This window comes from Clytia hemisphaerica, unplaced genomic scaffold, assembly GCF_902728285.1.
Source record: "Clytia hemisphaerica strain Z4C2 unplaced genomic scaffold, Clytia hemisphaerica genome assembly, whole genome shotgun sequence".
Taxonomy (NCBI): domain Eukaryota; kingdom Metazoa; phylum Cnidaria; class Hydrozoa; order Leptothecata; family Clytiidae; genus Clytia; species Clytia hemisphaerica.
This window is the reverse complement of record NW_027104191.1, coordinates 608,592-630,215: the sequence shown is the minus strand read 5'-3', so window position 1 is coordinate 630,215 and position 21,624 is coordinate 608,592. Positions and strand designations below refer to the sequence as shown.

General features: G+C 35.3%; 1 protein-coding gene across 2 annotated transcripts; it reads right to left on the bottom strand.

The window, feature by feature from the left end:
* Positions 1-1,631: 1,631 nt before the first annotated feature.
* LOC136815066 (GDP-fucose protein O-fucosyltransferase 1-like) lies at positions 1,632-7,049 on the bottom strand. 2 transcript variants are annotated; one of them, XM_067071508.1, is made up of 8 exons: positions 6,943-7,049; positions 6,054-6,172; positions 5,582-5,705; positions 4,684-4,852; positions 4,195-4,390; positions 3,888-3,963; positions 3,318-3,478; positions 1,632-2,640 (listed from the first exon to the last, which is right to left on the bottom strand). In XM_067071508.1, the coding sequence occupies exons 1-8, from the start codon at positions 7,034-7,036 to the stop codon at positions 2,425-2,427; spliced, it is 1,155 nt and encodes a 384-aa protein (XP_066927609.1). In that variant the 5' UTR covers positions 7,037-7,049; the 3' UTR covers positions 1,632-2,424. The 2 variants fall into 2 exon arrangements, with proteins under 2 accessions (XP_066927609.1, XP_066927610.1); XM_067071509.1 differs by lacking the exons at positions 6,054-6,172; positions 6,943-7,049 and adding an exon at positions 5,985-6,038.
* Positions 7,050-21,624: the final 14,575 nt, after the last annotated feature.

Here is a 21,624-nt window from a genome sequence, read left to right as displayed (position 1 = left end):
AAAGGGCCGATTCCGCTCCTCCGCCAACCATGAACCCCCCCCCCTATATTTGAATGTATTTTTGGTTGAAAAATTCGCGATTTTTAGCGGTTAAATTTGCGATTGTAAAAATTGAGCTTTTTTTCTACTTATGCTATAACGTTCATTTTTACACCAGTGGTAGTTCAACCTTAGGTTAAGAAGTTTGTTAAATTTCAAGGCGAACAGAAAAGTCCTTCGGAAGATATGGGACCCGAAATACCCCGTGGTAGCACTTTTCTGTGAAATATCAAATCTCCAACTTATTACTAAAAACGGGGGTAGTGATATGATAAAACAGTTTTTCGATCATAACACATTTTACTATCTCTTTAATGACCTCATAGCCAAACTGTGTTTAGTGTTTTGTGAATTAGCAAAGTTCTTTTAATGACTTAAAAATAACAAAGGCAATATAAGTTCATGCTTATCTTTTCAATAAAAACAATTATACTGTGATTTCACTTCGTTTCGAAATAATCAATGATACCAATAATACCAATGCACCAACACTTAAAACACTTTCCAACTTTTAATTGCACTGTTCAAAAAAGATAACATAACCCCGTTTTTAGTAATAAGTTGGAGATTTGATATTTCACAGAAAAGTGCTACCAAGGGGTATTTCGGGTCCCATATCTTCCGAAGGACTTTTCTGTTCGCCTTGAAATTTAACAAACTTCTTAACCTAAGGTTGAACTACCACTGGTGTAAAAATGAACGTTATAGCATAAGTAGAAAAAAAGCTCAATTTTTACAATCGCAAATTTAACCGCTAAAAATCGCGAATTTTTCAACCAAAAATACATTCAAATATAGCGCTTATGATTCTCTAAAACAAACAAAAAAAAATTCCATAATTATATTTGACTATCAAAAGTTACAAGCATTTTTGTTTCCATTGCCAATTATATCTGGACAGACTTTAAAATTTGGCTGAGCCTGGATGTGCTTATATTTTTAGCAATTTTCAGCCTAAAATGTTCTTTAATGCGTTCTCCTTTAAATCGACAATGTCATGCAAAATAAAGAGCATTTAAAATTGGTAAAATTTGGACAATATTTGACTCTCGATTTTAGAAAATCCATCCCTAAGTTCAGTTAAAACTGCTTGAGAAGAGGAAAAAATTGTAGTTTCTTGTCATTTTTTTCCAAACTGAGGCTGGGCATGTTCTTACGATGTACATAATTTTTCGACGAATTTCAGCCTCAATGTTCTTATAAACTAGGTTCTTATAAAAAAACGTGTAGTGATCATATCCCTTGAGACATTAAATGATTTTTTATGAATAGAACGTATGTAGTTTTAATAAAATCCGCTGGGAATTAATCACCATGGCAATAATTACAAAACGAGGCAAGTGATGATTTATGAAAAGGTCTATTGGAGAAGTTTTCAAAGGAAAAACATTTTGACGACCTATTTTATTGAATCTCGTTCCAGATATATTCCCTGAAATCTGTTGCTTTTGGGGTGAAAGTAGTTTTCTTGACGTTTTTACAAGTTTACGCATATTACGCTCAGAAACGATTCTTCTTGTGACAGAAGGATTCAATTTTCACAGCAATAACATTCAAAATTCTAAGAGAGCGATTATACCACGCAAAGTAAATGTTTTTGTATGAAATTTCTTTTTTCTTCAAAATGTAAATAAAAAATGCAATTATTAAAAAATTCTAATTGTATGCATATAAATATTGATAAAAAATTAGCAATTCAAATGTTTTACAAACATTAGTAAAAGGCAAGTTCTTTAAAATCAATTTGAACTTAGAAATCACCATTGGGTGCAATCAAATCAAACCAATAACACCCGAGGTACATATCCACAACCACCAAAACAAACAAGTAAGGTTCCTGATGATATTCGTTGCATACTAGTACGTAATGTTTTCTCGTATGGAAACACTCCAGCTTTCGCCAGCAGTGTCAAATTAAAACAATTTATTTATTGGCTAATTTGAAACTATTTTTCTCTAGCTTAAATTTACCGGGAAATTTACTGGGTATCCGTAGAATACATTGCGTAATGAATTTCATGAATTCAAAAATTATTATGAGAAAAATAAAATACCAATCAAAGCATCTATCAATCATTGTGCTTAATAAACAAGTGGGAGAGAATTGGATAGAATGACTTCAAATGACTGAAGCTATTGCACTGACTTGCGCACTTATGAACTCCATCGCTGGCCAGGGTCCCAAATTTACTAATTTTCAAGATGTATCTGACAGGGTCGACCTTTTGACAATTTTCAGGGTGAGATTAAAAAAAGTTTTTCAATTTTTCGTCTAGTTTTAGTCATTTTGGTCACATTTCAGGGTGAAAATGGGAAAAATTCACCCAGTATCCTTAGGTCTTAGTGTCCAAGCACTATGTAATAAAAAATTTAGGTAGTCAAATTCTAAAGTTCTGTATGAAGAGGTTTATTGGATTTCAAGTTAAAGAAATCCATTTGTTTTCCACGACTGAAACGTTGGCGTCTCACGAACGCCGTGAAAGACGAAACACAATTGCCAATAAACATGTCAGCTTTACTCATGAGAGCAATATCGATTAGCGGTCCATCACATTCAGTTTCGACATCTTTGTGTACACGCCGATGAATACTGACTGGAAACTAAACGAGAGAGGTAGAATATTTGTTGTTACACGGGGCACGTATTGGCTATGCAGTGAATTATTTGTTAGAGTAATGCTAGATTTATTTTTAGGTAGAAGTTCTCCTGAACGCCCCATAAAAGTATTTCTCTTCAACAAAGGATTTACTGATAAAACTATTGTTCTAGGATCAGCAAAAGAAAAGAATTCACCATATATAGAGAGTATAAGCTCTTTAAAACTAGAAAGGGTTAAGAAACTCAAACTATCAATATTTCTGCTGGTTTTCTGTCGTCTCGTTGCACATGAAAAGCGACCGTAGTGCAAAGGTAGATCATCCGGCTACGGTGAACAAGGTTGTGGGTTCAATCCCCGCTCCGGTCATACCAAAGACATTAAAAATCAGTGAAAAATGGTACTCGTTATCTTTTTGCTTAGTGCTCAGCAATTAAAGTATCTTTAGGTTTAAAAAAGGGACGAGATGGAGTTTTTACAAGCTCTTATTTGATTTGGTTGGTCCATAACTAGTATTAAAACAATTTTGTTACTTTTTCTAAAGAACGCGTCATTTTTATAACTTCAAATGACCAATATTATTTAAGTATCTCATAAAAACTCCATCTAGCCGCTCGTGTCAGCTTTTAGGAAATAAAAAATGTATTTGCTTGGATAAAGGAAATTGGAAATTGTACTAACTTTGATCGCTTTGAAGGCCTTCTTGAAATCTTTTATCATTGGATCATTATCGGTGGCGATGAACAGGGCTTTCAATTTCATCTTTTTGATATGGTGAACTACTTTTTGGATGATGTCCTCCTTAGGTGGGTTACACATCGCTGATGTCAGTTTTGGATTGCCTGATTGGTAGAAAAATCAAGACTTGATTATATCAAGGAAAACCATGCAGGATTAATTGACCCACTCACATTCCCAGGTTAATTATCTTCACATTTTTGTAATTTTTTTAGAAAAAAGGATATTCGCTTATTTGATTTTAGTCTGGCGTTTTGTAATTCATAGTACTTAAAGGGGAGGGATAATGGTCGGCTATAGATGTGCCGTATCCCCGGTCTAAGCCTGAAAGTAATTTCAATCCTCAAAAACGAGAATTTTGGTTCGGGCTTCCTGCTGCAAAATCCGTGACGCGGTTTAGCGAAATTCCGTAATCCAAGCCTTTCATATGTTGAAACTTCCTTACCTTTAGAGCTTTAGCGTGCCGGGTGAATATATTTACATCGGATTCCAGATAGAGAACAGTCGACTTACCTTCTAGTTGGGTGCATTGAGCAGAAGAGAATAGGCTGTGATATTTATCGTTGTCAATTTCATCACAAACTCTTGTCTAGAATAGAAATAAATGCATACAAGCAATGGTTTTCTCTGAATTTAAGGTTAAAGACAAAATGGTGGAGTAATGTGTTCTAAAAATGGATACACTTTCGTTATTATGGGAAACCAGATCCATGCAAGTAGATAGTACATACACAAGTGTAGTGTAAAACTAGTAATTAGTAATTCTAGCAGATCTAAGAGATAAAAACTCAATATGTATCAAAAAGCATTTCAGACTCACCATATCCAACCCATTTCTCAGATGGATTGCCAAGAACGGTTTTCCTTCCAACTCATTTTCAATGTATTCATCAGATATTCGATTGATCAACTTTGAGAAATGGAGATACTTCTGGATAGAATGATGTTCTGGTAAAGAAGGGAAATTACCAGGTGCACCTGGAAATGCGTACACTGGATATTGTCCTGCTGGAAATCTGGAACAGATTGATGGAATAATGATTGAAAATAGATCGAACTTGCATATTATAACAGAAAAGTCATTAACTAGATATGCAGTGCCTTATGTAATGATATTAAAATTGTAAGGTGGTTGTCAAGTCTTTCAGAAAAACTCACCAAGAAAATTGTTCACAATGAATCACAAAGAAATCCAGGCACCTACTAAGTCATTGTTTTTCGGTTTATCGGGACTACTGGATATAAAAAATCACTTTTATAATAGATAAAGAAGTTAAATATTGTATTTATGATTCTTGTTCACTCTTACTTTCTGTGCCATTCCTCAACGTTATATTTATGGGTGGACCAAAGTAACTCTTCGTGAAACACACTATCTTTAAAAGAGATACCAAAATGGTCCCAAAAAGGTCCAAACGGGTTCCCCTCTTTCATTCCACATGTTTCTTCTGATTCAGAACGAGGCCGATAACAAAAACCTAAACAGAAAATCATCTTTCAGAACTATCATTGTTTTAGAAATTAGATTTTAAGCATAGTCTTTGTCTTTTGACCCAGCGAACATTGACACAGATGAGAAAATTCGGACAAAGGATGTATTCACACTGAAAGCTAATGGCCTTTAACGTGTCTAAATCATAAAAATATTTTGTTGATAGAAAGATGAAAGTCTAGAAAAGAAAAGAATTTTTAACTACTTTTTGCTGATGTACGTGAAAGCGAAAGTTATAGTTGCCTTTGTTTCTGTGGCGTAGATTCGAAGCAGCTTGAAATTTTGAAATACAACGAACTCACGTTGATATACACACCACAAAGGATTGCCTTCTCACTGACAAAAGTATTGTTTTGCCATCAACACAAAATCAAACATGGTTTTTGCTTGAAGTTTGCATGAAATACGATTACGCGATCGAGCAAACTTAGATAATAAGAGACAAAGGAGAAGAACGTGGAATTCTTTGTTCCAATATTTCAAAGCAACTTTCAAGCAACAGTGTGAATATACCCAAAGACCTCCTTTGATCAAGTAATGTTGTCCAATATAGTCGGCAATAAAAGTAATTTTTTTGTTAGCCATTTTTCAACCAAAAAGGCTTCAAATTTAATAAACTACTAATATCGTTGAAAAGATTAAAAAAAAACAATTCATTCAAATGAAGTTCGGAAAGTTTACGAAGGCATGAATGGTGACAAATAATTTGCAATACCTTTTCGTTCAGCAGCAGGCCACACTTTGGGAGCCAAGTCTTTCATAAACTTCTTCATTGTGATGACTTTCTGATATTCTCTGATTGGTTCAATTTGAAACCACCTGTCAAATGGTATTTGTTTCTGAAATGGAAATAATAGATGAACATGATTTTTCTAATTCTAGATTCTATACTTTTGAAAGTTCCCTTCACTCTTTAAACTATTAGTCATCACTTTGGAGCATAACAGTGAGAAAGATGGTCTAAGTTTCCCATTAATTCTTATGATCAAAGATTATGCAATGTGACAGACTCTCAGATTTTACACCCTCAACTTAAAGAGTGAATTTATGACCTCTGAAATATATCGCTTATTAATTAGTGGTAAGAAAAACCATACCTCTTAAGATTCAGTACTTACAGAAGACATAGGCATGGATGAAGGATATGTGACCCAGAAAAACCATACCTTTTAAGATTCAGTACTTACAGAAGACATAGGCATGGATGAAGGATATGTGACCCAGTGTGGTAAAATCAAAGTTCTATTCAGTGCCTTTGTAAATGCCATTGAACCTAATAATTGATCAGCCTGGTTGCCAAATCGTCCTATCCAGACAAAAGAAAGATGATAAAATAATAAACAACCTGCAGGTAGGTGAGTATCAAAATCAATTGTTGTTGAAACAAGTTATTATAAAAAAAGTCATCAATACAATTAAATAACAATCACTTAGATTTCCATACCCTTCATTCGTATTTCATTTGAAAACCTCTTTTAAAAATTTTAAAAGCTATTCAAAGAAATTCTAGTATCGTTTCTTTCAAATTTGGTGGCTTCAAGCTGAGCTTTGAAAATCTTTTCTTTTTGAACTTTGACATCTTTGTTTATGTTTAATAGCTTTTCATAATAATGCGTTTATGTTTAAACGATATCTTGTCTTACATACATAGTCTGTAGCCATTGACTAGATTGAATGTTGCTTAGGTAAAGAAATAAGTGGAAATGCTATTGAGGTATTGAGGTATGTCTATATTATTTGTGGTTTTATAAATCTACCGAGAAAAAATTAGCATTAGAATTTCTGTTTGGAGGGATAAATAAGCCATGGCCCCCGGCGTGCGAATCGAATTGAGGGGGCCAAAAAATATGTCGCCCGCCATGGTTGGGCGACACAGAAAATTTTCGGCTTTTCACCCCTATCTCACCCCTCTAAACGGTATATATAAGATTTTTTGAAGTAAAAAAAAATTACTTTGCAAAATATTGGGGGGGGGGGCATCTAAGTGTTTATTACTATGATTTCTTTAATATTTCAATGAAGCAGCACTTAAGAGACAAAACAGCTTAAAATTATTTGTCAAGCACTGTGACTTACCCATACAGGGGCAATATACAACATAACCATTTTTATCTAATCCATTCGATAATTGAATTGAAATTAGAAAGATGAAAAATAATTTCATGATCATTTTTTTTTAATTCTGAAACAAAAGAAATGGCATTATTATAAAGAAGATATTTAGCCTGAAACAATTCTATCCTAATTTTTTATTTGTTACTTAATTAATTTATTTGATACTGTCTTTTTTGACGTTTTAACTGTTTTTTTACAATGACTTTTGACTTTATACTTCCATATCTCGATAACTACTTTTCCAAAATTAAAAAATGATACATCAAAATTTAAGTTTGCCTTTCCTCTTTACCACGAAAAGGGAATTTAGTTAAAATTTAATTTTTTCGGACACAGTTACCCTCCAAACTCTTATACTTTTTCGTGGGTCACCCGGTACAATAATTATTAATGTTACTCAGGACTGTGTAATACAACAATAGTTATTGTACGGCCCAAAGTATCATTACACTGCAAAAAACAGTAAAGGTTAAAAATCTGACCATCCTTATTTAGCCAATACTGAAAAAATGGATATCTGTTAGTGGATCTTGTGACAAACTTCTAGTAGACAACGGTGGTGAATGCACTAATGAGGAGTTCAATCTAGTAGAGCAATTTAGCATCACATTTAAGCAACCGCTGTGACATCCCCTTGGCCGAATGGTATCATCGAGAGACACAACCAAACACTATCCAACATGCTATAAAAGGTACTCAATGATACAAATTGCAGCTTCAATATTGCTCTCTATAGATGTATAAAATGCAAAGAATTCACTTTACAATACCACAGTTTTAATTCAACTCATGTCTACCATCACTTTTTAGGAAAATCAACCACTCAGTTAATGAGAGAGAATCTTGAAACTCTTCACAAGGCAAGAGAAGTTGTTCATTGCAAGTGAGCAATCCAAGTGGACCCAATGCACATTATCTTACACAATCAAAACTTCACGGGAAATCAAGTACATTTTTTTTATAAGCAACCCCAATTTTTAGCTCAGGGCTGGATATGTTAAGGATTTTCCTGATTTCCGCCAAAAAGGTTCTTATGGATTTTGAGCCTAAAATGTCAATCAACTTCAAAAATTTTGGTTTTTATATCATTTTATATCCAAAATACCTTAAATTTGGTATTGAAATATCATTGGTACACATTTTAAAGAACCTATCTTTGACCACAGTAACTTGTTTTGCCTAGATAGCCCATACAAAGTGCAGCAAATCTTTAGCGTAGTGATTTGAATAAGGGAGACATAAAAATTGTACTTTGTCAGGACGGGCAGCAAATCCTGATTAAACATGGAAGTTACTCCTTGGTGTACATCTATGTTGTGTAAAATTAGTACGTGATGACTGCCCTAATTCATCGGTTTGTGTAATTTACGATGCGCGATCCAACGATTCACGATGCGCGATGCACGATCCATGCATATATTATGTTAATTATTCTAATTATGCATTTACAGGTTTTAATAATCACATATTTTAATTCCTTCTTTTGTATTCCTGGAAAATCAATGTAAAGTATGCGTGTATATATTTTAACCTCAACAATCAAATCAAATCAAATCAAAACATAAACTTTTTTGAATTGAATATCTTGTAACCTTTTTGCTTTCTTTCTTAAAAAAAAAAACGTTTCTCCGATTAAACCAACCAAATGCATTGCATTGAGACAGGGCTATAAATAAAAATTTACAATGTTGTGGTAAAGTAGGGAAGACGTTTTTTAATGAAGAGCGCGTGTATAAACTCAACTTTTTTGAGAAAGATCAAATGAATTAACTTGACCATCAAACAAAGAAAAAGATCAAATAAATAAAAGCACCAGTTGCCATTCAGTTGGTGAAAGGCTTTTATAAGAACATGCCAAAAGTAATGTAGCCAATATTTCCTTTTTTACCTTTTTCACTGTTCTTAAAAAAATAATGAACGTACAAAAATGAGTTTGTGTTTTGATAAATTTTTCGCGCCAAAACTTTTCTATGACGTCAAGGCTTTGTCTTTCATTTTAAAAACTAGCGAGGCATGCGACGAACATTTTCTTTCTCTCGCTATCAATTTTTGTTTTTTCTACACAGAAGATATAAGTTATTTTAAATATGAAAACTTATTCGTGCATAATTAGAATAATTAACATAAATCGACATAAATCATGCATGGATCGTGCATCGTGCATCGTGAATCGTTGGATCGCGCATCGTCCCAACATCGTCATCTGTAAACAATGATACATGGACTGCAGCAACCATTCAACTTCCACCCAAATATACAACACAAAGTAAAGTTCAAAATTAAAACCAAATCTTAGTCTGAGATATAAAGACAACAGTGGAGAATGGCAAACAGCAAAAATTCTTTCAAGAGCAGGAAGTGTTGGAGGAGAGCATATGATGGTTGAAGGTTTTTTTCAGCTGGGTGAACTTTTTTTGCGCTATTAAAATTACCAGGAATGTTCTACATTTGTCATGCTTGTCAGCCCATTACAATACCAAATGACAGTGACGGTGACAATAAAAGGAAAAAGAAAAAGTCAATTGGTAGAGGTGCTCCTACATTAAACTCAAGCGAAGACAGACCAGCAGAACAGACACAGGAGCAGACGCAGACTGGTGAAGTCTTGCAATCATCACAAAATACAAAAAATGGAGAACTAGAAGGCACGATAGTAACAAATAGTTCTTCCAATGACCAACGAGATGCTTCTGGTAACAGTAACAAAATTTGTCGCTTTTACAGAAATGGAAATTGCAAGCATGAATTTTGAGGAAAAGAATGCAATTTCTCACATCCAAAAATGTGCCGGAAATTCACCCAACATGGTACTAACAAACAAAGAGGATGCAATCTTGGAAAAAGATGCAAGGATTTCCATCCCAAAATGTGCTTTGATTCCATACGCAAAGGTGAATGTCTCAACAAAACCTGCCACTTTACTCATGTGAAGGGAACCAGAAGAGACCCTGTTCTGGTAAAAAACACTGTATCACATGATAACAAGCTACTGAAAAGAGGAAAAGATGCAGAAACACAACCTTCGGAACCAGGCCATTTTTTAGAGATTGTTCGTCTGATGAAGGAAGAAATCATGGAGACCCTGAGCAAAAAGATTTCCTCCATGGAGAATCATCTTCAACACCTTCAACAGACACTACCCATTCAAACATCCCAATTTCCGATGTCAACTATACCAATAGCCAGGCCACACTTTCTGACCCCTCAACAAACGATTCAATTTCAATGATTAATAACTTTGCTTTTTTTTAATGTACAGGGACTCTGCCCACAAACTGTACCAAGCAAAGTTCCTTTTATAAAAAGTATATGTCATAAAAATTTGCTGTTCTTTGGCTTGTCGGAAACATGGCTCAATAACCACAAACTTGCCCTTTCAGCCCTGGAACCTGTCCCAAACATAATTTTTGGTGGGGATTTTAACCTTCCAAAGTCAACATGGCCAGACGGACTACCCAAACCTGGATGCTCCCTGGAAGAAAGGTCAATGTTAAATGACCTGAATCAACTTTGTAACGAGATGCTTATGTCCCAGTATGTTTACCGCCCTACACCTAAAGATGGGAACATTCTCGACCTTGTTTTCACAAACAATGAAAATCTTATTCATGACTACACAGTTATACCAGTATTACAGAGTACATCACATCATAGTATTGTTATGGTCTCAACCAACCTTAATGTTCAGCATTTTCCACAAAATGATGATGACAAACCAGAACCTCATTCAAAATTCAACGCATTGAATTTGTTCTCAGATGAAATTGAATGGAAAAAGCTGAAAAATGACCTGAATCAAATTAACTGGAATGACAAACTAAGCAGTGATGATCCACAAGAAATCCTAGAGATATTCAACCAAATTTGCCTGGACAAATGTAAAAGCCACATTCCAGCTCGAACAACCAAGGATACCAAGAAAAAGTCTAAAAATGATAGATGTCACCGTTCACTCACAAAAAGGAGAAGGAAAATCACAAAACAACTAACAAAATGCACATCACAATTAAAGAAAGGCAAAATAACAAAGGAACTTCTTCAAATAGAAAAGGATCTGCAAAAGTCTTTCAATAGGGATCTATGTTAAAAATGGATTTTTGGAATCATAAACTGATTACCCCTTCAAAATGTGCCAAAACATGTATAATTTCATAAAAAGTAGAACAAATTTGGTAGAAACTTTTTTTGACTTCCCCCTACCGGGCCTTTATGGCCACGCCCACCGCGGAATCTCACTGCTAGGTGGCCTAAAAAAAGAATTCTCAAAAACCTATCAAGTTACCCCTCATTTGAAAGGTAATTTAATGTAGATTAAGAAAAACGTCATGACTATGCAGCAAAAATAAAGTGATAAGGTTGTAGAGTACATTATATTGCTCTTGAAAGAGGCTTTTTTTAGTGTAACCGTGTAATGTCTTAAAAATTCATACTTTCGTAATTAATTCATGCTTTCTTACATTTTTTAAAAGACCTACATGAAATAAACATAAGTGCTTATTTTCTACTGACATTATACATTTTGAATCTACAGGATCATTATAAAAATTTAAAAACTAAGTAAGGATAAAGGAGTTGTTTTGACAAATAAGAAATTTCATGGCTCTAATCAAGAACAGTCGAAGTTAGAAAGTCCGTCAACCTCTCAAACCTTAATACTGAAAACATGTTGTTTAGCATAAAAGGATTTCATCCAAAAGATATTTTACAGAGTTTGAAGGGTACTTCCTTTGCTATTAGATTTTAAATCTAATAAATTGAAATTAAAATATTTTTGACAACATTTTATCCTCGCAGTTCCAAGATATTGGACTTTGATTTTAGTTGCAATTACTTGGTGGACAGATGTCTTATTTATTTCAGCTTTTTCAGGGAATGTCCAGTTGTATCTACTTTTATCAGTTTGTGTCATGTATGAAACTGTTAATGGTTGAACTTTAAATTCTACTACTCCTAAATGCCATTTTGTCATTACCCTCGTGCTCTAAAAGATGATATCACAAGTTTTGTCTTTTTGTACATCCCCTTGACCTTGTAAAGGAGAATTGAGTTCCAGTTTTAGTGATTTACTATCATCCCTCTTACCCACAGTTCCATGCATAACATTTCTAAGATCTCCAATAGTTATCTAAGGGCAACAACGCGTAGTTAAGAGCTCAAGTTTACAACATACTCTTTCGTGGAGAGGTTGCGATAATTTTTTCAAACTAAAGACTGCAGCTGTTCGCTTGAGAGACAAGACATGCATGTAATTTTAGCATATTATACATCCTTTTGATCTTAAGTTTATCATCCAAGTTTGTTTTTACATACTTCTTAATTTCTTCTTCTGCGGTAAATGGGCCTGGGATACTTTCCTTTTTTTAAAGTCTCCAATAATGAGTACTTTTTTGACTCTTTACTCAAACTTGCCTTTTCTTTTTCAGTAAAGGCTTCAGTTTCCTGCTGTTTTACTTTATCAGCCTATTCAAGTTTAATTACCTTGACTTCTTTGAAGGGTTTTAAATTTTTTTAAAAGTTATTTGGATTTGCTTGCTCAAGAATGTCATCTTTTTATTGAGTACCATTTTCTTCCTACATATACTTACTGAGCTCTTGTAAAAATACTGCTATCCTATGACAAAAAGTCTGATTTACTCAACTCTGTATGATTGTTTTGAAAGTATTGATCGAAGATTAATGATTTTGATAGGTAAATGATTGTAAGAGCTTAAATATACTCAACATGTGTCTTTAGAGGGAAAATCACAAAATCATCATTTTTTAGCAGGCATAACTTTTTATAACCTCATTTTTAGCCACTACTTGTGACCTTTTTTGGAATCTGCATGAAATTCTCTTTCCAATGAGAGGTTACATGACTATTTTTTGACAAAGAAAAAAATCACTCCTAGGGCGGCCCCTTTGAGCTGTCGGTGGGCCCAGGTAGGGAAACCAAAAATGGTTCCTACCCTAAAAATTGATGTTTTTTCAAGTTCTTATAACCTATGGCACATTTTAAGAGGGTAATCAGCATTATCTGTTCCTAACATAAATCCCTACTTCAATGATTCCAAGCGCTATATGGAAACTAAAGCAATAAACTCAATAAAGAAAAATTCAAAGTATTTCTTCTCCTATGCAAAAAAGAAATCAAAGATAAAGACAAAAATTGGCCCTCTCATGAATGAGAATGGTAAACTGACACAAAGTAATAAAGAATTGGCTGAAATCCTATCAAAGCAATATGTTGAAGTCTTCAGTGTTCCAAAACCAGATAATACAACACAACGCCGAGATAATGAAATCAATGTAAACAACATCCCAGACCCCCAAGTCACAGAGAATGATCTTGTCAAAGCAAAAAATGAGTTATCTCAATGTGCAGCTCCTGGTCCTGACGGCTTTCCTGCAATTCTCTTAAAACAATGTAAAGAAGAATTATCCACTCCCCTTTGCATTCTTTGGAAGAAAAGCCTTGATAAAGGAATAGTCCCAAACTAACTGAAACAAAGTACAGTAGCGCTTACATCACATGTCATAAAAATATTTGAAAAAGTACTTAAGATCACATATAGTACAACATATGGATGTAAATAATCTGTTCAATCCAAGCCAGCATGGCTTCAGAAGTGGACGCTCATGTCTAAGTCAATTGCTTGAACAATATGACTTGATATTGAATATACTTGACGAAGAAGCAAATGCAGATGTTGTGTACCTAGATTTCTCGAAAGCCTTTGATAAATTTGACCATGTAATTGTCAAGATAAAGCAACTAGGAATTGATGGAAAAATACTACAATGGCTCAATTCCTTTCTTACAGGAAGAAAGCAGTCAGTGCTTGTAAATGGTGTGAAGTCAAAACCACAAGATGTCTTATCAGCAGTCCCTCAAGGAAGTGTCCTGGGTCCTTTGATCTTTCTTATACTCATTGGCGATATTGACAAAGACATCTTAAACAGCTTTGTGAAGTCCTTTTCTGATGACACCCGTGTATGTAACAAAACAAGTCAAGACAATTGAAGATGTTGCCTTACTGCAATCTGACTTAGAGAAAATTTACAAATGAACAGACAACAACAATATGAAACTTAACGACATAAAATTTGAGATACTGTATGGTCAAAATCAAATTATCAAGGGCCAAACAAACTATACATCACCATCAGGCAATATCATTGAAAGCAAAAATGTTGTAAAAGATTTGGGAATCCTGATGAGTAACGACTGCTTGTTTAAAGAACAAGTAATTTCAACCATTTAAAAAGCAAAAAACTTAAAGGGGAAGTTAAGTGATTTTTAGGGTATATGTTTTTCCCCTGAAAACCAATCCTAACATCATAGAATTCACGAAAATCTCAACTTCAATGTCTAAACATCGATATATCTTTCATAAACACATACTCTGTTAGACGCAAAAACCGTTGTTTAAAAGACCCCCTTTTTGTTTAAAATTTCTTCTAATCTCTCTTTCGTGTGACGTCATTCGCTCCAGAAAGAATCTTTTTTAAACGACTTTGTAGTAGAAAAGAGCTGTATCATAACTGATCAAAACTTTTTTCAACCCCTGATTTTTTCAATATTTCATTACTTGATGTTTTATACGGGTGTAACCATACTAGAATCCAAAAACCTTGTTTTTTTCAATAGAAATTCAATGGTAGCCACAATATCTAGGTATGTGAAAGAATCTTTGTGTTTTCAGTAAGGTTCAGTAAGGTCCGGTAAGCTTAGTAAGTTTTGGACTTCTTTCCATGTGAAGAGGCCGTAAGTAAAGTTATAGTTATGAAACACGAAAGACAAGAGATATAAAAATTGTATTTAGACCATTCCTCGCTCTTTAAAGAGAAAAATGTTGTTAAATAATTCCTATTTCATGAAAAGTCAACGTTAGTGAGTTAATGCTAACGTATGTTGTGCGCCCTATATCTAAAGTCTAGAACTTGTTTTTACCAGTAGGTTTTTCTAAAGGCTAGCTAATCCAGTGGGAAATTGAAGTCTGAAAGCAACCGGGTTAAATATATATTTTTCTAAATTCTAGGAGAAGTAAAGGAAGGAGAATCTTCTAGGGAACTTTTGAATCTCGTAAAGTCGAAGTCAAAATAAGAGACTTTTAAATGGGATATGTTAATTCTTTTTTTTTCTCGATGGAATCATTTTCAGCCACAAAATTCAAGTGGAATTAGCGATTTACCCAATCGGGATGAGGACTATTCGTGGACACATTTTCCTCTGGAGAGCCGAAGCTTTTTCCGCATCTACAAATCTAGCATTTACGGTTGCTTCATCAAACTAAAATTATCACAAAAGGTCAAGGACTTACTAATCTTGTAGCTAGAAAGAATGAGAAAGTATAGGATCGAAGAAACGTGAAGAAATCTTGAAAAAAAACGAATAAATGTTTAGCCAGGTCTAGCAGAATCTCTTTACAAAACACTGTTTATCAGTACAGATTTTGTTTAAAAGAAAAATTTCTGTTCGTCTTTTGGAGCAAATTACGTCAGAACAGATGCTCGTGCCATTCCTCTTTAAAAAACGCGTTCTCTTTAAAAACTCACTTTTATTGCAAAAAAGAGGGAGCTATATCTCGTAGAAAAAAGTGTTTCGAACGAATAAAAAGTAACCTGAGGCACATGATATTGTCATATAATGATGATAACAGCAAAAAATGGGTACCCTAGAAATTACTTAACTTCCCCTTTAACTTCATGGATACCGCAAACTTTTTCATTGCGGTCATTTTAATGTATGACTACACTCTACAAATCGTTGGTGATACCAATTTTAGAATATTGCTCCGTTTTATGGAGTCCAAATACTGTTGGTCTCATTCAGAGACTTGAAGACATTCAAAAATCCTTTCTAAGAAGGATAAAAGGCACCTCAAACAATTATTGGGAGTGTCTCAAGCAATCCACAATCTATTCCCTGCAAAGGAGAAGGGAATGCTATCGCATCATCTATGTTTGGAAGGTGTTAGAACCTAACGTGAATAGCAGTATAAAAGCTTACGAAAATCCCCGGCTCGGCCGGCTGTGCCAACTGTCTTTCTCCAAGAATCAAACATCCAAGCTTAGAGATTACACTCTTTCTGTACAAGGTGAAAAACTATTCAATGCAATGCCAAAGAGCATAAGAAGCTTAAAAAACACTTCAACTGAAAAATTTAAAAATGCCCTCTTGACACTCACTTAAAGTCAATCCCGGATGAACCCCAAATTCATGGATATATTGGGTGCAGGAGAGCTAATTCAAACTCAATACTTTACATGAAAAATATCTGCTGAGATTCTTTTTCCTTCAACGGATTGATCAAACAGAGGCGTGGTTCATCAGGAATCTTACCTGAGCACTTTGCTCGAACACCTACACAAGTAACAAGTAACACAAGTAAGTAAATTGAAGCAAACAGTTTTGTTTTTTTTTAACTATATATTTCAGATATATAAGTAAGAAAACTAAAAAAAAAAATTTTTTCACAGCTGTTGGGAAGTCATCGAAAAAATGCTCTGTTCGCGTCGCAACAGGTGTTAAAAATGCATGCGGGCGGATTTTTTAATCTCGCCAGTAATTCAGCTGCGGGTGGTGACGCGAGCAATACTATTTTTTGATGGCTGTCAGAGCAATTGAGAAAAAAGCTATACTTTAAAAGAAAAAATTGTTTTTCCCGGATTTTTTTCCGCATCTCCGCACCGGAAAATCAGCGGAAAATATGATGCGGGTGGGTGACACAAATAGAACAGTTTTACGATGACCGCCTTACCTAGGTACAAGATAACTTATCCTGTTTGTACTGGCTGGAACAATTTGTTAATCAATAGACTGTTGTGCCTCCCAGGCGACTATGCGATAACACCAAGGTACGATAGTTACTTTTATTTTCTACCCATTGTATTTTTGCAACCGATCGCAGCCGCAAATAACCCTATACAATTGCAAGAATATCCCTAACTAGCCTGAGATCAGATTATGATTGTTTTCTGCCCACCACGCAGCTCTATAAAGGGGTGGATGAAAACAAAACAAACTTACGAATATGCTATCTCAAAATCATAAGGACCATGCTCGTCTAAAAGGACTGGGAATGACAACAAAGCTGCATGATTGTGTTGTATCAGGAAAACTTAGTTTTTGACTTTCTGGCGCACATTTTCTTCAGTGGGAGGACTATTTTCCTCATATGGTTAATTTTCAAGGGCCTTCAGAGGTTTACCGTGCCAATTAGAAAATTTTAACCATCTGTCCTGTTCTGGAAAGTAGAATTTTGTGAGAATGGGCTGGAAACTATTGATGCCAGCTTGCGAGGGAAAGAACCACCTGGAAATCTTTGATAACCATTGGAAGGACGGGTCTGGAGAAACCTTCCCAATATATGATCCTATCTTTCTATCTATCTATCATGGTTGAGTTACAGGAGGCTCTTGGAGCCCATTCTCGCAACTATAGATGCTTTGAGTAAGCATCCCATCAGCACCTTGAACTGACTACCCAATTCCCCTCACATGGCATGGGTTGACCCGGGCGAAGGTTTGTTCACTTGCCAAGTGAACCGTTGTGAGTGGGAATCGAACCTTGGTCGCCTGTACAGGAATCAAGGTTGATGTCCACTATACCACAACGCCTATCCCCTTCTTTACCCTTCTACCCCTCCTCGGCCTTCTTAGTCAGAAAATCTGCCGTATACTATCGGAAGGTGATAGAAATTGACCGTCAATCGAACATCACTTTTCTGTTTTTCTACTTCCTATCTCTCTATCTCCTTTTCTATTTTCTGACTTTCTGAGACTTGTTTTCTGATTTCTACTAACTTTTCTATGAATTTGATACTTCAAACTTTCTCCAAATATCGACCCGACCGGGATTCGAACCCACCAAATGAAAGAGTCTCTGATCAGAAACCCGGCGCGCTATCCGTTGAGCCACACTCGCACAGCAATACACGCAATTTGTAAATACTTATAGAATGATTAAAAAGACGGGGGTAATGTTATTATAATATGGGTAAAATTGCCCCTTTTTTAACCTGACTGAAATTCGAGCCGTTACTAGCAACCCTGCGGGGCCCAAGGCGCCGAGTATGCACCCGGCACAGTGACAAGCCGTTACTAGCAACCCTGACCCTACCTAACTGTTAGTTAATCAATTCGAAACAACAAAACCCCCGGAAACACAAAATCGTAAATAGGAAAAAAAACCATGTTCGACTGACGGTCAATTTTTATCATCTTCCTCTTCGCTTTCTGATTTGAATGATGGCGCTGCGATACGCTACTTTTCCCCCATGAAAATTAGTAAAGGCAAAAAGTAGTTGAGCTCCAGCTCCTGGACTACGGCCTTCTTCCCTTTTGTTTTCGTTTGTTGAAAATCTTAATTCAGACCAATTCAGACCTCCCAACAATGAACAATCAATCACAAATTAAAAAAAAAGTCACTAATAAATTCTTATCGACATTGGTAAGATAGAAAGCAATCAAAACTTATTGAACTGTTAGATATGAATAGCTTCGATCTGTCACACGTTCTGTCACCTGTCAGTCTGCTCTGCTGAGCTGAGATCTTCTTCTTCCTTCTTAACCCTGAAAAATCCGAGTCTGCTAAATTGCATGGGTTGCGTGGGTGCGTGGGTGCGTGGGTCGATATTTTTGCGTGGGTCATTTTTTTGCGTGGGTGCGTGGGTCAAAATATTTTTTGCGTGGGTCAAATTTTTTGCGTGGGTCAAATTCTTTGCGTGGGTCAAAATTTTTGTGTGGGTCATTATTTTTTGCGTGGGTCATATTTTGTGCGTGGGTCATATTTTTGGCGTGGGTCATTATTTTTTGCGTGGGTCAAAATTTTTGCGTGGGTCAAAATTCTCTCTGTAATTCGAAAAAATGCCTTCCCTTGAAATTCTAACTGGTTTCTTTTGGTTTATTTTGTTTATTTTGCATAGCTGTAGCTGTCTTTTTATAAGAGAAAGCTTTATAGAATATTTTTAGAAGCTTTAAAGCTTTTTATAGCACGCTTTAATCTTTTGGGTTTCCTTTGAGTGTTAAAGAACAAAGCAAATGGCGACAAAATCTGAAAATTTTTCTACAAAAAGTTATATTCATTAGGCGACCGATTACTAAACAATTTAATCGTTGTTAATTATTTCGTCCACCCCACTTGTTATTTCTTTGATTTAAGTACATTAAAGGCCAATTTAAAAAACTGGACGCAATAAAGACGCTGTACTTTTTTTCAAAGCAATAGAAAAGGGAGGAAAAAATTAAAGTTATAGTGTTTATTTCCATGACACTGGAATCCTGAAATATAGCATGCTAGAATTCAAAAGTGTGATCCTGAAGTGTGTCTACAAAGATTAGACGGGTGTGTGTTGATTCTGTATAATGTTACAGTTAATAAGTGCAGCTATGTAAAATAAACCACAAGGTGTTACTACATAAAAACTGTGTGCTTTTGTTTAGTTTTTGTAGATATATACGCAACACATTTTTGTATAAGATAACTTGAAAATTTTAATTTGACAAAAAAAACGTTTTAGCTAACTCGAAAGTTTTAATTTGGTAATAGGCACTTCAGTCACGTGACTAAAACCTCTCGCCGCGATTTAGTGGAAGCGCGATTTCAATGTTGAGACGGGGTTTTGGTTTTTTTAAAAAATGTATGCATTTTTAAATTGAAATTTCGCAAGGTCTCCTTCTAGCCTTTAAAAAAAACCAATAACTGTATTCAAAGCCTTGATGATTGACTTAGTTTCTCCCGAGTGTGCTAAATTCATAATTTTCTTCAGTAAAATTCTACAGAGCTTTGAAAATCCTTTTTTGTCACAACTTTTTTCCAGTCACATTTAATAAAAAGGCACACCCTGTTTATTACAAAACAGAAAATAAGCTTTCCAAAAACTATAAACACTTTATATTAAATGTATTGCTAACCTTGCGAAAAATCACTTTTATGATTTTCAAATTTCCAACGTTACCCCCGTCTCGAGAATCACTTTCGATTTTGCACGGGTTTTTTGATCCTGCAGACGACCGACCAAGCAGCCAGCAGACACAGAACACATCAACATCAAAATTGTTGACAAGTTAAAATTCTTTAAAAAGACCACAGAATTGTAAAAGGTGAGTTTGTTAAATGATTTTCTTTCCATCATAAAGCTTTTATAAGAAATGAAAGTGTTACAGAGTCATTTTCTTTCCTGGTGGTAAGTTGCCCTCTAAGAAAGGCTTCCCTTTTTATGCTTTTTATCAGGCCTTGATAATGATGCTGAAACTTTACACTTCCCCACTCTGTGACGCTGTGGTATAGTGGACATTGACCGGCGACCGTAGTACAATGGTAGAGCATCCGGCTACGGTTCGCAAGGTTGTGGGTTCAACCCCCAGCCGGGTCATACCAAAGATTTCCAAAATGGTACTTGATGCCTCTCTGCTTGATGCTCGGCAACTAAGAGAAGGATCAAGGGTAAGTGGAGAACATCCAGGGAGATAGAGTGGCGCCCTCCCCTACCTTCGGGTAGATAGCTATCGAAAGAGGAGCCTTCGGGTCGCCTTCGACTGCGGTCGCAGACTTACTTACTTATAGTCCTCAATTGAATGACTTGTCTGGTCATTAAAATACAGTTAAATCAAAACAAAAATTGTAGAGTAGAGCTGAGAGGGGGGGAGCTGCGTAGTTCATTTGTTTTGAAATTTTGCTGCTTTGATTGGTCAGTCATTTGATGGCTATGCAAGTTTCCCTCAACTGATGCAAGTTACCCGACTTCACGGTATTTAGTTCAAGGTGCTGACAGGGCGCTAATTGAAAGCGTCTATAATTGTGAAAATGGGCCTTAAAAGCCCCATGCGACTCAACCAAATAGATAGATATAGACTTCCCTGGCCTTTGGTTATTTGCTGCATCAATCCTTCACTTTAGTCACTCCAATAGATCTTTTCAATAATGCCTCAACCATCTTAAACTAAGCAAATTGTTGGCGGTCTCACTCTACAACCGATACTTTTGGATGGCTAAAATTGCAATCAATATTGGAATGAATAAACTATAGCTATGATAATGCTGGGATATCTTGAATCATGGGCAAAATAGCAACAACTGCTAACAGCCAATGAGAGATAAGCAAGTTGTTTTGGATAGACTTAGGTATAAAATGCTAGGAATAGTTGCTATCTTGCCCATCATTAAAGATTATAGATGTATTATTAATACCAACAATCACAAAAAATTTGAACGTGCATGTAGTTTTCACCTCCCTGTCCAAAATACCTAGTGAAAACGCTTTAAGTAAGGTTAACCTAATCTATTTTGAAGACCGTTCCAAAAAAAGTTTGTTTACATTCACTCAACTTTAGTAAAGTAAAGTTTTTACATTGCACGTTCAACGTTTTCTTGAATTGCCATTACGTTAGTATTATTTAAGTTAGTATTGATAGTGAGGGTATCAGAGTGGGATTGCCTGGAAGACTTTTGCTTGTGGATACACAGCTAACACTGGTGACGTAATCTAACAAAACTTCAGCACTGTAGTGTTGTGGGCTTTGTTAGATCTGTGACAGAGTGAAAGTCAAATACCATAGTTTTTGAAATTTTCTTTCTTTTCTTTTTATACCTATTCAGGATTCCCAATTCAAGATGCTGACGTGTATGTGTACCTGTATGAGAACATTTTGAGCAAGAAC